Source organism: Ambystoma mexicanum, chromosome 7p (genome assembly GCF_040938575.1).
Source record: "Ambystoma mexicanum isolate Mex_15411 chromosome 7p, UKY_AmexF1_1, whole genome shotgun sequence".
Taxonomy (NCBI): domain Eukaryota; kingdom Metazoa; phylum Chordata; class Amphibia; order Caudata; family Ambystomatidae; genus Ambystoma; species Ambystoma mexicanum.
Window position 1 is genome coordinate 321779752 of NC_090939.1, and position 16511 is coordinate 321796262.

The window sequence follows — 16511 nt, forward strand, 5'->3', positions numbered from 1 at the left end:
CCAGGTGAGGGCTCATCACATTCAGCAGATGGTGCAAAGATTCCAAAATGCCCAGTCTCTCCCTGCGTTCGAGTTCTTGAGATTGCTCGGCCTCATGGCATCCTGCATTCTTCTGGTGCCAGAGGCCAGGTTGCGGATGAGATCTTTGCAATGGGCACTCAAGCTCCAGTGGTCACAGTCCTCTGGCAGGATGTCGGACCTTGTTCAGGTGCCGCCCTCGGTCGCCCAGGACCGTCTGTGGTGGGCCTTCGAAGGCAATCTGTTGAAGGGGGGCTCCATTTTGGCTACTCTGGCCGGAGGTGACGATCGTGACGGACTCATCCCTCGCGGGATGGGGAGCTCATGCCAACGAGTTGACAGTCAGCGGTCGTTGGTCTCTGTCGGAGTCCAGACTCCATATCAATCTGTTGGATCTGAGGGCCGTCAGGCTTGCCCTGAAGGCTTTTCTGCCGACTGTGAGAGGAAAGAATGTCCTGATTCTGACGGACAACACAGTGGCCATGCACTACCTCACAAAAAGGTGGCGGGGGGGGGTCACTTCCTCTGTGCGGGGAGGCGATGCAGCTCTGGTTCTGGGCAATCCAGCAGGAAATTACAGTCTTGGCAGTTCATCTGGCCGGAGACGAAAATGAGACGGCGGACGCTCTGAGCAGGCAGAGCGCAATCTCCCATGAGTGGGAGTTGGCTCAGGAGATTCTCCTGGAGATCTTCGCCCTTTGGGGGACCCCTCAAGTGGATCTCTTCGCCTCCAGTGTCAACCGGAAGTGCGAAAGGTTCTGCTCGCGGGAATTTCCTCCAAGAGGCAGCTTAGGAGACGCGTTCGTGGTGGAGTGGTCATTCCCACTGCTGTACGCATTTCCTTCAGTCCCCGTCATTCCGCAAGTGCTGCAGAGGTTACCGAGGTTCGGTTCCCGGATGATCCTCATTGCTCCGGCATGGGCCAGGAGGACATGGTACCCGGACCTTCTCGACTTGTCCATCTGCCCTCCACATCGTCTTCCCTACTGAGACGATCTGCTCTCATGGGAGGGGGGTCAGGTTCTCCATCCAGAGGGCAGATCCCTCAACCTTCACGCTTGGCTTCTGCAAGGTTGAGGTATAAGGAATGGGACCTCCCTGAAGACGTGATGGGGGTGTTGCTTTCGGCCAGACGGCCGGCAACAAAGTCCCTGTACCGTTGCTATTGGAGAAAGTTCTGCGACTGGTGCAGGGTTAAGAATGTGGATCCTTTTTCATGTGACATTCCTGTGGTTCTGTCTTTTTTGCTTTTGGCCCACAAGGGCCTGCAAGTGGGTACCGTTAAAGGTTACCTGGCGGCGCTGTCCATATTTAAGCGCTCATCTGAAGAGTGTTCTTATTTTAAAATTCCTTTTAATGTCTCAGTTTCTAAAAGGGCTCACTAATGTGTTACCTCCGTCACCTTTCCAGGTGCCCGGTTGGGATTTGAACCTTGTTCTCAAGTTTCTAATGGGTGCTCTGTTTGAGCCTTTACATTCCTGCCCTTTGAGACTGTTAACTCTTAAAAATGTATTTTTGGTTGCGGTCACTTCTGCTCGCAGAGTGAGTGCGTTACAGGCACTTTCAGTTAAGCCACCCTTCACTGTATTTCGCAAGGACAGGGTTGTCCTTAGAGTTCGTCCTTCCTTTCTTCCGAAGGTGGTGTCGGAATTTCATTTAAGCCAGAAGGTTATTCTTCCGGCGTTTATCCTCCTCCGCATCCTGATAACGAAGAGGAGAGGCTCCATAGGCTGTATCCTAGGAGAGCTTTAAGCTTTTATATTTCACACATGTCCCGGGTCAGAGTGGACGATTAACTCTTTATTGGTTATGCTGGAAGGCGTTTGGGACAAGCTGTTACTAAGCAGACTTTGTCTCGATGGATTCTCCTGGCAATTTCTGAATGTTACCGCTTGGTGGGTAAGGACCCTCCGATAGGCTTGCGGGCCCATTCTACCAGGGGTATGGCTGCCTCTACTGCCCTACAAAGGGGTGTTCCTATTCGTAACATCTGTGATGCAGCCACTGGGCTTCGGTCCATACTTTTGTACGTCACTACTCCCTCGATTGTATCCGTGGGCAGGATCTGGCCTTTGGCAAGGCGGTCCTTTACTCTGCAATTTGATTGGGCATTCTAAATTTCTATCTTCTAAATTCTTTTCCCACCTCCTTCCTCCTTACATTGGTACTGCTTTGGGAGTCTGTCATAGATATGGAATACGTCGGAGGACCCAATCCCCTCGAAGAAAAAGTTACTCTTTTACCTGGTAACGTTCTTTCGATGGGATGGTCCGACGTATTCCATATCGCTCCCTCCCTGCCTTCACCACTAAAGAATTTCTTATGCGATTGCAGCTTACGTTTCCGCAAGTCTTTCTGTGGTCAGACTGGCAGAAGACTGGTGCCACACGTTCTGGGAAAAAACTACAACTGAGGCTACGGGCGTCGTGCGTCCTACTTATAACATCCAGTGACGTCGGCCATCGGAGGAGGTCCTCGAGGGTGGCGTATCGACGCAGGACGCAGATGCTGAAAGATTTTCCGAAGCAGCACAGCTGTGGTGATTACTGTCATAGATATGGAATATGCCGTCGGACCATCCCATCGAAAGAACGTTACCAGGTAAGAGAGTAACTTGTTTGTCTAATCACGTTTTGAACACTAAATTGAATTTGTGATGTGAAAGCTGCATTGGTTAACGGCAGGTCTGCAGTTCTTCATGCAAGTGAAATTCACGATTATATTGAGGAAAATCTGACTTTTTATTACAGAAACATGGTTTAATGAGGCATCTCATGCAATGTTATATATTTTGACCCCAAGAGGGGAAGACGTGTAGCTGTGATATACAGATCCAGTTTGAAGGTATCGCGCTTGGATTGCGTCAACGGGGAGGATTAATCTAAGGTGGGACATTTGATTGTTTGGCTTTTGCCAACTTTGTCAGTCAAGATATTGTTGCTAAGTCCTTTTTGGAAAAGGTAGACTTATTTCTCTCAAATATAGGTATAAAATACAACAAACTGATCTGTGTTGGTGACTTCAACATATGGCTCAACGACCTATTAGCCCCAGTGTCCATGGAGTTTTGGCAAATATTGAATAGCCATAGTCTGAGGCCACTTGATGCGACTCCTTACCACATCCATGACCATTGTGATCTGTTCCCGATCATAATCGCTCCCCACCCTAGCTCTCGGTACTCTGGTAGGAGTCTTAATTCAATTCCCACTTGATGATTAACATTGGACATTAAGTGCATGTAGGCGGTATAACCAGCTGTGCGCGGAATGTGACCATGATGGGTATAAAGTGTTAGAGTGGAGGAAGTGAGGGACAGAGGCAGGTTAGAGGGCAGTGAAAAATGTTAGCTAGCAGGCAGATGAGATGGGTTAAGAGGGTAACTTAGAGGTGAGGAGTTTGCGTTTTAGTTTGGTTTTGAACAAATCCATGTGGACTGTTTCGGATTTCCGGGGGAAGAGAATTCCATGCAAGTGGAGCAAGAAGAGAGCGGAAGTGAGAGGCAGCACAGCGAAAGTCGGGAGGCAGAGCAGAGATTAGGAGAAGGCTTGTACAGTGTATAGAGGATAGATACAGTGGTGCCTTACCTTGGATAGATTTGTGAACCAGGAGAAGAAATTTAAATCTGGCCCTTGTTTGCATAGTTGGCCATCCAGCCTGGTGACCGTACAAGGAAGTATGTGTGAAGTGAGGGAGTTCAGAGTCCTGGTAGTGAAGTTAATAATTAACAAGACAAGAGTGGTTAAGAGATGCTTGGCAGTGTTGAAAGGAAGGAGGTGCCGGGTGTTCCTAATATTTAGGAGGTTGAGGTGAGCTGCTGTTCCAGTTTTGGAAATGAAATTAGAAACGGTTTGTTGCCAAGGTTTTTAGCTGAAGAAGAGTAGGGTAGCGTGTCAGGTGGGAGCTGGATTGACGAAGGAAGAGATGGGAGAGCTTTTGGCAGGGAAGAAGAGCACCTCTGTTTTGTTAGAGGACTAATGCCGCCGTGGTGGGAGCACTGGTCAATTCTCAGTTGGACTATAGTAATGGTATCTTACCCGGCATTCCATGCAAATACCTAAACAGTTACAGAGGGCACAAAACGTGGAAGCCGGGTTGCTTTACAAAGTTCAAAAATATTTGCCAATCTCAGCGCTGTCGCTCTTTGCACTGGTTGGCAGTAGGCGAAAGAATCAGTTTCAAGCTCTTGTGCTTGACATATAAATGTTTGAATAATCTGGCTCCAGTATACCTGACTGAGAAACGACTTTGGTACCAACTAGCCTGAATGCTGCACTCAGCAGATAAACTGTTGTTGGTGGTTCCACCATCCAAATGTGTTTCTCGAGGAGATAGGCGGTTTGCGGTTTATGGCCCCAAACTCTGGAACAATCCTCCCGGAGATCTCGGAATGAAGGAAAACCTTTTTTTTAATGTTATTTAGCTAAGCTTTGAACACCTTTCTTATTAAGTAACCAATTCAAGAGGGGTGATAGCAGGAAGTATGTGCTCACTTGTAACATTCTTGATGCCCATGTATTAGCTGCCATCTTTGCCTAGATGCAGGTAATTCTGGTCAGTTGGCACGTTATAAATAATTCAATCAATATACTTGGATGAGGAATCAAGGCTGATTAGCAATTGAGCTCTGTGGTGGAATTTATAAGGTGTTGATAAACTGGAATGCATGGGGGTGTAGGTTTGTGTGCACATTGGTTAGAAGGCAACATTAGTTGATGTGTGAGATTGGACATTTGAGTAGGGGATATTGTGTGACATGGACAAGAAATTGGAGGGTCTTCCCTCAGATAGTGGTGACTCGAGCGAAAGGAAGAAGTGAATGTTAGGAAGTAGGGAACTTGATCCAATGGAGAATCAAAGTGGAGATGTTATGCAATGCCTTGTTTTTAGCAAGGTGTTCAGTAGTGTAGGTCTTTCTGCATTTTTTCAAATAAGTGCTTGGGCAGGTATAAAGTATTTGAAATGGGGAATAGGGAAGAGGTTGGTGAAGAAACAAAGGTTGAATATTTTTTTAAATATTTAATTCACGTAGGGTCAGGAAAGCAGAGGATGATGGCATGATAAGTGGGCCAAGTCTGCAGATGTGGGAGGACTGGAAGGTAATCCCTCCCTGTCCTCCTTTACCCACTTCTAATTCTTTTTGTATTCCTTCCTGGCCACAAGCTGCTTCTCTGTGCAGGTGCACCATGCGCCTCAACTGCTCCTCAATGCCTTAACCGTAATGAGCCAACCTTTTGAAGTCATGCTATGGAGTACAAGCTATGAAAGAGGGCGCAACATCTGGGCCTGTGAGCCAAACCCTAGTCTGCATCATGGCCCAAAGACAAGACCACATGAAAGTAGAGTATAATGAAAAGCTGAATGTTGTCCTGTTCTGCTGGCTATCCCTGAATCCTCATAGAAAGTTGTTTCTTTGTGACTGACAGCTCAGGAGAATGTTGACACACACTTGCTTGGTATGTTAATGTTCTGAATGTGTCAGTTGGGTACCTGAGCTGCAGTGCATGATGATGGGGTGTGGTGGTGTTTTTATGTATAGTAAAGAGTAACCTGTCTCTATAAAGTGGCTCACAGCTGGTCTGTCTGGCGTACATCAATCCTCTTAAGTTATTACAAGATGGCTGCCGGTCTCTCTTGGCATAGTCTGACAGTAGCAGCAGAGTTATGTTGCCCATTGCTAGGAAATGGGAACAGTGTTTAAGAACAACTGTGAACCAGAACAAAAAAGTGGGATCTGAATAATGAAAGAATAGATTAAACAACTGTAAAAACGAAGTGCCCCAAAATAATCAACAACCCCACATTAAGCATATAATAATATATCATTTGTCATTTGCATTTCTCAAGTCTCAAACAACTAAAATGTATCGGATGGAGGTATTGCATGCATGCTTTCGTTCAAGAAATGTCTTGGAATATAATTATTGTGTTTGTGTTGCTGTTTGGAACATTGCTGGCCAAAATGTACTGGACTCTATAATGAATGTTTTAATGTATTCTTTATTCAGAGATCCTTGTTTAGCTGCACGTTTTATATCCACACGTCCTGCTCTTTTGTCTTTTGTTTGACATGTCTTCCTTCCTTGCTCCATAGGCACATTACCCTGTGTGTGTTTGATAAAGTAACATACTTTTTAAATTATGTATGTTGTATTTTAAATAATTGCATTGCCTGAACGGTAAGGGACTGAACCAGTCTTCTCGTGTGCTTTGCATTCTACACAGTAGGCTGCTTCTGTGATAGTCAATGATTAATTGTCAAGTTGATCACAAAATTGAAGATATAGCAGCAAGTAATTGAAAGGCGTGTTGTGTGGTTGTGTAGGCTCATCTTCAGCACGCATCTACCCACCAGTATGTAAAAGACAAATGTAGATACGCAAGCCCATGCAATCTTCATTCTAAACATAAGTTCCTCCACATCCCTTGCCATTAGAGGTGTGCTCAGAACAAGCCGAGACTGGCCCTTGCCGGGCAATGATCTCCCGCTGGTACTTTGACGTGAGCGATGGAAAGTGCGCACCGTTCTTTTACGGCGGATGTGGTGGCAACCGAAACAACTTTGACTCTGAGGAATACTGCATGGCAGTCTGTGGCAGTGTCAGTAAGTGGACCTCTCTAGCCAGTGGCAGCCCTTCGCCTGCTACTACCTATCCTGTCCATAACACATTTCACTCTGATTCTTGCCAGTGGGGCTGTACTAACACTTGAGAACTTTCAATTTGCTCTGTGACTCGATCTGCATTTCTTCGCTAACATGGCTTACCTGCTTTTGACCTAGCATGACCATAATGACCTCAAGCTCTCCTGAAATCTTTGGTCTCTAGTATCTTTCCAAATAACATTTGCTATGAAGAAGAAATGTATGCATGTTATTTTTTATTTCCTATTTTAAGGGTATGTTTGTGCACTAGAAAGACATTTATCTTCAACAAAAATACGACCTGTTAAATTAGCCAGAAGGTGCTGTATATCATGGGAAAGGATACCTCATGCACAACGTCAACTAGGTAACCAATAAGATGGTTATTCCATGTATGAAGCTTATGTTACAAATTCGAAGTCTAACTGGAAATGTCAAGGTCCAGTGACTTGTCTGATCTCATGATTACATTTGATCAGTTTAAGGTAGCATAGCTGTCTGAAATATAAGACGACCACGACCTACATGTGTTTCACACTCTAAAAAAAATTCAACCTTTGAATATGGCTATATGTTGCATGTTTCTTCAGGATCAAAAGTGAGATTCCTGCTTTCACAATTGTAATCCAGAGCAGGACATCGCAACATCTAGAACTGGGTCCATGGAAAGGTCACCAAAAAGTCTTTTCAAAAGACTTGACAGCACAGTGCACTTCTTCGCAGCCACAGGTACAACCTGAGGATAGTGTATTGGGGGTCCTCCAAAGGCAAGTAATGACTAGAGCACCAAAGTAATCCAAAAAGCAGCATACACCAAGCAGGAATTAACGCAGTTTATTATGGGCCCAGATGCAGCTGGGGGAGCATGGTTCAAACAGCACGGTGGAACAAAACTGAATGAAGAGGGCTGTCTGTGCCGCCTACGAAGCTTATTGGCGGGACCACGTCAGTCCCCTATGGCTAAATATACATTACCTACTCCTGATTGGAGCAGACCATACTGATCCCCGCTGTCCAACACTACCCCTTGTGACATCACAAATCCTTTACACACCACCGCAATATAACATTTATTAACATTGTGATTGTGTCCACCACTGGAACTTATTATATTATCCTGCCATTTGTCAGTTCTCATGAGACGCACAAGACGACCTGGCTTCACGAACAGGAGACATTCACACGGCATCCAACCAATGAGGTGACCTGCAGACATTGGCAAGGACACAACTAGGGGTGTCACGGTATTAGTTTTAGGACGGTACAATAACCTTCTTGCCAAATGACGGTATATCATGGTTATCGCGGTATAGCAGGTGGAGTTAACTAATCTTAAATATTTTCTAAAAGGTCATAAATTGTCAGGTTTATCATCACCAACAAAACCAGTAACCAAGGGCCAGAATTGGGCTTTTCAACATACTTTCCACTGAAATGCCACCCCTTGCTTCCACCAAACACAAAAACACGTGTGGAGAGGAGGAGGGGCAGGGGGAGCCCTGCTGCGACTGGCAAAGCAAAATGAATAGCTTTTCTTAAGTGGTCATTTCGGCTTTTATCCCCCCCACTGGCTACTGGTGAAGATGAACATGTTGCCATCTTGATAACCTGCATGCCACTGATCAATGGGGTCTGATGGTAGTATACGCTTGTGTGCATACACACACACGCACTCTCTTTACGTTACAGCCTTTAGTTTACTTGTGGGCCAAAAGGTGTTCAGTAATCAGACATGTTACACTTTGGTATGGCAGCAGGGAATACCCACAGAGATGAGTACATTTTGCACTGTGACTTATTATATGCAAATTCAATGATGGAACCAGGGAAATCCCCCATTGTCATATGTTTAGAAAACATTATCCATTATAAATATATAAACCCCAAACCGCCAACCCAAAGTAAACCCTTTTCCTTCTTGGCACTGTATTTATTCTTCCTATTGCTAACTTATTGATTTTGTGCCAGGCATGTGTGGTTTATGGAATGGCATTAAAAACTGCTCCAACTGAAACTACTTGGCAGACGGCACATCCAACAGTGCAAGACCAAGACTGCGCAGCACTTGCTTACTGCAGCCTTTCCAAATCAGATTGAAAAGCACACTTAACGGTATGAACGGTATACCGGTATAAACAATGTGACGGTTATTATTGTTCAGTTAAGTGGTTTACGGTATCTTTAACGGTATACCGTAATACCGTTACATCCCTAGACACAACACTGTTTTATCCTAGGGACACAAACTCTCCCAATGATTGGTCCCCTCCAGGCTCACCCCCTCGCCCCACAGCCCTCCTCCCTGGCCCATCTCCCAAGGTGCGATTTGTAACGGTTTACCCTGATAATTGCTGTAGCTCAGTGCTTGAGAAATTCAGGTCTGCCCAAGACGCATGGTCTCTGGCGGTGAAGAGACAAAAGGTTTAACTTACCTGCGGCCTATGCTGCAAAATGGCCGTAGTTTGGTTCATATTATAGTGCACTACCATTTCTACCCATTGTCCCTGCCCCTGATCCCTAGACCTTGCATGCCCTCCTTTGCCACATGCCCCCCTGGGTGTCCCGATCTCCCACTTGCCCATGGATTTCTCTAGCTGCACCTGCGCACACAGCACATAAGTTACTTTGCAGCTGTCAATGATGTCCCCTCCTCTAGGACTGCCCCACCCTCTTCCCTCGCAATCAGTCCTGCAACTGGTAGGTGCGCCCCCCCTGCAGCACTGAATCTGCACCTTTACCGCAATAGCAATGTTTTTTTTAAAATCACTGGGTTGCTCGACAGTGGGGATCCGAGAGATCTTCTTGGGTGTGTTTTGGCAGAAATGGCACTGAGGAAAATGAAGACGAGACATAAGGGTACCAAGCGCCTACTGTGGAAGGGGAGTTTGAGTCTGCCTGATTAGGGACCAACACAGGGGAACAGACTGATGATAATGAGGGTGAGGAAGGAATAGGAAGGATGGCTGGGGCACAGATATTAACATGGGAGGATGTACACTGGAGGATGTATGCAGAGGGGTGCTACTTAAAAATGCTACCATTATGCCTTCCACATAATGCCTTATTGACAACCAAATAAACTTGACTTTTAACAAATGATGTCAATCAGTTTGTTTAAACTTTTAAATCACAAATGCCATTTTCATGACATGTTCTTATTGTGCCATTTCACACAAAAAAATCGAAATTTCTTTCACCGACACACTTTCACCTATGGTAAACGTTTACCCCAATAGTGTTTTTAATAGTAAGGGTTTCCTCAAAGTATTTGCATTAAACGTTTCGCAGAAAAGCAGTCTAATTGCATTATAAATCCTCTTAACTTCACCCCTGTACAAACAGACAAAAGCTGCCATAGCTGAACGCAGATTAGGTTTGATGAAAATTCGATGGATTAGATGCCTCTGTTCCACAATGAGCATTTTGCAAGCAAAAAGCTCCTGCTCAGAGGATTTTCTTCTCGCACTTCTCCAACAGCAGAGCCTTTGATCCTTTGGAATGCTACGCCAGCCTCCTTCCACAGCAAGCAAGTCTGCATGAACCTTTTGAAACCGCATACAAGAAATGTACTAAAACCACGCTAACTGCAGTAAATTGCCCGTCTACCCCTCTATACAGCTTTCACCAGAACTTTCATAAAATCTGTTGAGCGTTTTGGTTGCATCCAATTTGAGCTATCACCATTGTTTTCCTGCAATATCTACTGTAGTGGCGATGAAGTAAGAAGACAGGACGCAGATTCAGAATCAGAATACCTTGAACTGCTGGTACAGTACATCTCGAATAGACCAGATGACTGATGATGAAACGTATTCTCAGATAGAGACCCATAAGTGTAACCCTAACCCAAGTTCAGTTCAGTTGCAAGCTAGACTAAAACCCTTTCATTTTGACTTAGTCCACTCTGCTTCAATTGAGGCGAGGCTTCGCTGTGTACTCTGGAGTAAATACCACCTGCGATGTGTAGGCCGTGAATGTCCATTCCTGGGAATACTGCCTCCCTTTCCTCCACTGCAACCAAAGCGACCCACGACCCCTTCCCTGCCTTCTACCCTGGATGCCTTCCTGCTGGAGGGAACTGCAAATCCTGGAAAAGGCTGCAATCCCACTTGAAGGGGACTGCTATTACCATTATGATTTAGTCAAAAAGATTGGTGGACTGCCTCCCATCCTCTTTCTGGGGATCATGAACTTGTGCCTGCATGAGGACAGGTTCAAGGTGGTCCCTGTTGCTCAGATCATAAATGCCCCAGACCTTCAAGAATGATTAATGTTCCAGGACCTTTCGAACACCTACGTCTTTCTGCCGATCCATCCAAGTACCTGAGGGTCTTCGTTGTTAATGTCCATTAACAGTTTGCTGTCCTCCCATTTAGCCTGGCTTCGGATTCCAGGGATTTCACCAAGCGGCTAGCTCTTGCAGCCCTTTCCCTTGGGTAACTGGAAGGCTGGCTCATTTGATCATGCTCTCTAGAACAGGTATTGGCCCACCTGCACTGCACTTCTAATGGGCTACACAGCTTGGGCTTTTCCCTTAAATTCCAAAAGTCACATGTTATGCTGTTGCAAAGACTCCAGTTCATTGGAGCAGCCCTAGGTGTAGACACTTGAGTGCTCGCAACATTCTTCAGCTGGTCAGGCTTTCCAAACCTAGAATCCAATTCAGACATCTGCTTTCCTCCACCTTCTGGACCTCATGACCTCATGCATCTTCTTGATTCCATGAGGCTGGTTATGGATGAGGTCACTTCAGTGACTCATTCACCAACGCTCTCCGTTTCGGGGTCACACAACAGTTATTCTGCTGCTCTGTGTCAAGGGGTCTCCCATGGTGGGCCAACCAGGACAGCTTTCTGACTGTACTCATGGACACTGCTCTAAAGGGTTGAGGAGCTCAACTCTGCCATATTGCGATGAGTGGCATGAAACCTCATTCAACGGCATGCCATCAGGCTTGCTGTACTTTATTTTCTTTCTTTGTTCAGGGAAAGGGTGTCCAATTTCTGACTGACAACAGTATCCTTTCGTTACTTCAAGGAGAGGTGGTGTTGGGTCGCTGCTTCTGTTAAGGAAAGCAATAAAGCAATGCGGTAGGTTCTGGGCTCTGGAGAATGACCCCCTTTCAGAAACAAATCTGGCCAAGAATAAGGTTGTTGCAGACACATGGGGCATGCATTAGACGGTCTCTGGTCAGGAGGTTCTGGAGATCTTCAAACCCCTGTCTTTGCCTCCAGAGCACACAGAATGTGAATTGTTCAGCTGCAGTAACTGTCCCCTGTGGGGAGCTATCGGTGAAGCATCGACTGTAGAGTGGAACTTCAGTCTGGTTTCCTCAGATTCCTGTCATACTCCAAGGCCTTAGGAGACTGTGTACATCCTTATGCTGCTCACTCCATACAATGATGTGCCTGAACTTTCTGAGCATGTCCAGCGGTCTTCTTGCTCCCAACGGTATGTCTGCTCTGCCAGCCTGAGGGCACAGTGATTCATCCAAGCATCAGCCGCATCAGCATCCCTGCTTCATTGCTGAGAGGCTGAGGTACAAAGAGTGACAATGATGGATGGCATCCTTGATGTGCTTCTTTCTGTCAGGTGCTAGCTACCAATTTGATTTATACCTGCAGGTGGTGTAGGTTCACCTAATCTCGCAGAAAGAGTCTAGAGCTACTCTTCTGGCTGACCTCTTCAGTTTGAAATCTCTGCTTACTCTGATCTGAGGTAGCTTTTAAATTGGTACTGTGAATGTGTAACTGACCATTGTGTTGGTCTTAAACAGGACTTCAGAAGGAGAGGTTCGCTTTCCATCACCCATTGTTACACAGTGTGTGTGGAGTATAATCGTTTCCCTCCATGCCAGTTTATTGCTTCTGTATCTGATTTGAATATTGTGTTTTTCATGGAAGCTCAGTTTGAGCCTTTGCATCTGAGCCCTCTGAGGCCGCTGACCCTTAATGTGATTTTACTGCTTGCCATCACTTCCTGTAGGTGGATGAGTGAACACAGGCTCTTTCTGTTAAGCCTCTTTGCATTGTCTTCTCCAAGAAGCTGATTTTGTGGGTTAGACAATCTGTCCTAGACTGTTGCATGCTTTCACCTTTTTAAGTTCCATCTTAAGGTCTTCGTCCCTATTTTTCAGCATTCTAACACCAATGAGAGGCTTCATCATGTGGACCCCGCAGTGTGGGTTGCTTCTGTCTCCCTTGAACAAAGGACATCCAGAAAGATGACCAGCTTTTTGTCTGCTTTGCTGGTGCTTGGACTAGCAGGGATGTTAATAAGCAGACCCTGTCCAAGTAGATTGTCTTTTGTATTTCTGAATGTTACGATCCTGCCAACAAGGAGGCCTTCCCGCCCCTTCTACTGCTTTTACCATTTGTCTGGTGTGAATGCACGCTTTGGTCGAATATTCAATGCTTCGTGGTATAGGCGATGGTTCCTTGCCCTCGTCTCTCCTCCAGCTCAGTATTGCTATGGTGCTTTTGAAGGTGAGGAATCTATGTAAGTAAGGAATCCCTTGTTAGGCAATGTTTGTATGCAGTACCCTTTGGGACCCCTACACACAACTAGGACTACAGGTGTAAGCAAAACAGTCTGTACTACAGTTTCTGGTAGCAGAGCTGAGCAGCCAGGTTTATCTCAAGAGGGGAATGTGAGCTGTAAGGATGTTACACAGAGGTCTACAATCACAAGTATTCAACTAGACTCTTATACTCGAGGTTTCTTGATAAAACACTTATTCATTTATTTCACAGTCAGTTATAAAATATTCACTAAAAGGAGGCAATCTATATAGCACAGAAAATATACTTCAGTACTTCACACTATCAGTTTCTGATACATTTAAACTACTTTGAAGGAGGAGCAAAATGGCATTAAGAGTGTTTGAAGTAGGAGCAAAAAGGCAGAGGTTAATAAAAAGAAGCATACAGTTATTCGTAGACCGTGCAAGTAGTTTGAGTTCACCAGAGGAGTCAATTCAATTCAATGCAGTAGGTTAGGCCAAAGTCAATGGGCTAATGTCTTGTATAGGATAGGCAGTTCTGGTAGTTAAACCGAAAAGTGTTTGCCAAAGTTCTCAGGAGTAGTTTGTAAAAGAAAGATTCATATGTTGGGTCACAAGCTGACTAGGCCTACAAGTTGCCAAAGTTTCAAGGACTTTCGCAGTGAGAGATAAGTTCTCTGTCGGGTTTTCACAGTACCTTACAATGAAGAAAAAGATGCAGCTGAAGACGTCTGTTCCTGGCTCTTCCTGCAGTTCTTGCTGTTCCTGAGCCTCAGTCGTGGGGACAAGAGGGAGGACGTCGGGGGACTCCTGCACTGCGACTGGTCAAAAAGCTGGAAAAGGCAAATCTTCAATTACGGTAGCTGTAGACAAGCACACAAACTGGTGTTACTCTCGCTGGTTATTCGGTTTCCGGCAGCACTCTGAGGAAAAGCACAACCAGCTCCAAGAATGGTATCCAGGTGGCTCTAGGTTCGAATTGAACTCAAAGGGAGAAGTCGTCCTTGAAGGGCTTCCCTGTCGAGGTGAACTTGGCGATTCGGACCTTCAGCAGGGCTTCACCGGGCAAACCAACGGTCCAGGAGTTGCAGTAGCCGTCTTCTTCAAGCTCGTATTCGGTTCTTCGTTCCAGTGGTCGACTCGCCTTTTTATACAGTTTCCTCCCATTCATTCCAGCCTAGCTGCCACTAACCCAGCAGGGTGACTGTCTTTGCCTGACAGTCAGCCAGCCAATCATGCCAGAGTGCATTTGGGTCTCCTAGGAGAGTAGGCACAGGGAGTTTCGGGCACCTCTCTCACTTCCTGCCCACCCCAGACACTCGGCCAAAGGCGTAGGAACAAAGGAACCAAACCTGGTTTGGCGTGCAGAGCCAAACTCTAGAAGCACCTTTGCAAAATGAAATGGCGAAAAAAATACCACAGGACCTGTTTAAACAAAGGTGGCTCGGACACCATCTTGAAAAACATGGCTCCCACGATTTAACACTACCAGTGTCCACAGTCGGGAAAAATCATGGTAGTAAGTTTTAAAACCACTGCCACCTGCCATTACGAGAGGAAAGGGTAGCATTTGACTGCTACATGAGTTTCTAGACATGGGGGGGATACTAAGTAACCCTCCATCACTCTATTGTAAGATAGGGTGTGCTGGGTCTAGGAATTTGAAAAGACTAGTCAAGTCAATTTCACTTTACTTTCTCTGGAAAACAGTAGTTTATCCCAGAGAAGGTATTTAAACCTTGGGGCAGCCTAAAAGGCTTCCCCTGGGTCACTGCACTGAGGGTGCTGTGTGACACAAATGAAAAGATGATGCCTATGGAGTGGTTTAAAACTCCATAATCAAAGAGAGTAAAACGCATTCATAATGCACAAGTGGAAAAAAAGGCTCACTCTCTCCAGGTAAAAGAATCAAGTTCTCAAAATCCAGCTTAGTTGCTGGGGGTCTCTAAGGTGAAGGCAATTATCACATTTGTGAGAATTATTCCCAACATCCCTTAAAAAAAATTACATACCTTTGGCAAAGTTGTTTCTGATGGATTTGTCCTTCCACCCACATCATCTTCCTCATCCTCCCATCATACCCTTATATGTGGTTCGCTTGTAACCTCTTGCAGTTTTGCTTTTCCCAAGCAGAGTTCAGGGAAATGTGGGCCGAGCAGAGGTCATAGAATGCAGGCAGCTGCATATATTTCACTCATGGTGTCTGTCGCCAGCATCACTGGATTGAGCAGATGCAGAGCTGCAATACGAAAATACTCAACACGCTTCGATAGCCAGTCTGATGCCTTGAGGCGATTTCTAAGATGAGGAATCTGCTGGAGGAAGAACTAATTCATCTGAACATTACTGATCATTCATTTGCTCTCCTGTTGATTAATTATATAAAAAGCGAAGTAAGGATCAAAAGAATAAATAGGTTGTTTTAAATTGGATGAAAGGATCCTTGCGATCTAGCAAATAATTTACACCTTGCAAGCTTTGCTGCACGATAAACCCCTATGATGTTATGTAGTAAATACTGAAGAATGCAGTAGCAGAGACTGCTTCAAAGTGAGAATGCTTGCCTGTTCTTTACTGTGTACATCACCTCTGTGGATAGACCGGTATGTAACCACACTGAACTACTTGGGACATTTTAGCAAACTTAAGCAGGGGTACAAATTTAAAGTTGCCACCTAGCCTAAAATATCACTACTTGGCCCCTCAATTTTCTACATGCAAAGGGCACACCATTTCTTTCCCACAAGTCGGTTATCACTCACCATTGGCTAGTGGCGAGTGCAGATTTTGATCCTGGCTTAATGTCAAACGGAGCTAACCTGAATGCCTTTGCAATTGGAGAGCATTCCAAAAAGTCTAAATGCATTCCTCCTGCACATTCCTCATCTTCAGAATTAATGCCTGATGCAGTCAGCCCCAGAACATTTTCTTCAGCCATTGGCTGATGCTGTGATGCTCTGAAGTGGTCTGCATCGCTGAACTGTTTTGTGCCACACTCCCTCATAGCCACCACAACCATTTTCTTTCAGTTATTTCCATGGCAAGACGCAGGAATGCTTTAGAAGTCTCTTGATTTTGATTCTTGTCCTCCCAAGTCTGGTTTCAAGGCCTGCCAGCAGTGCCACTGCTACATTTCGATAATGGAACCACATTATGTCCCTTTTTTACCTATAACATCACAACACCCAAGAATTTGTGTACTGTCAGATCATGACCCTGAAGGCATTTATGGATAGTGTCAGGTGGCCTTTTATTACCACCTCTCAGTTGCTGGTGGGACCCCAAAAGAGCCTCCTAGATATGAGACTAAGACTCCTTTATTGGAGCACCAATCACACTTAGTAGAGA

General features: G+C 45.4%; 1 protein-coding gene across 4 annotated transcripts in view; it reads left to right on the forward strand.

Moving 5' to 3' along the window:
• The window catches only part of APP (amyloid beta precursor protein), a 682213-nt gene that overhangs the window by 405923 nt on the left and 259779 nt on the right, over positions 1-16511 (forward strand). For 2 of the 4 annotated variants that reach the window (XM_069636377.1, XM_069636378.1), the window contains exon 7: positions 6455-6622. The exons of the other annotated variants lie outside the window; for them this stretch is intronic. In XM_069636377.1, the coding sequence (XP_069492478.1) occupies positions 6455-6622 (168 nt within the window). The remainder of the gene's footprint in view (positions 1-6454; positions 6623-16511) is intronic. 4 annotated transcript variants of the gene reach the window in all.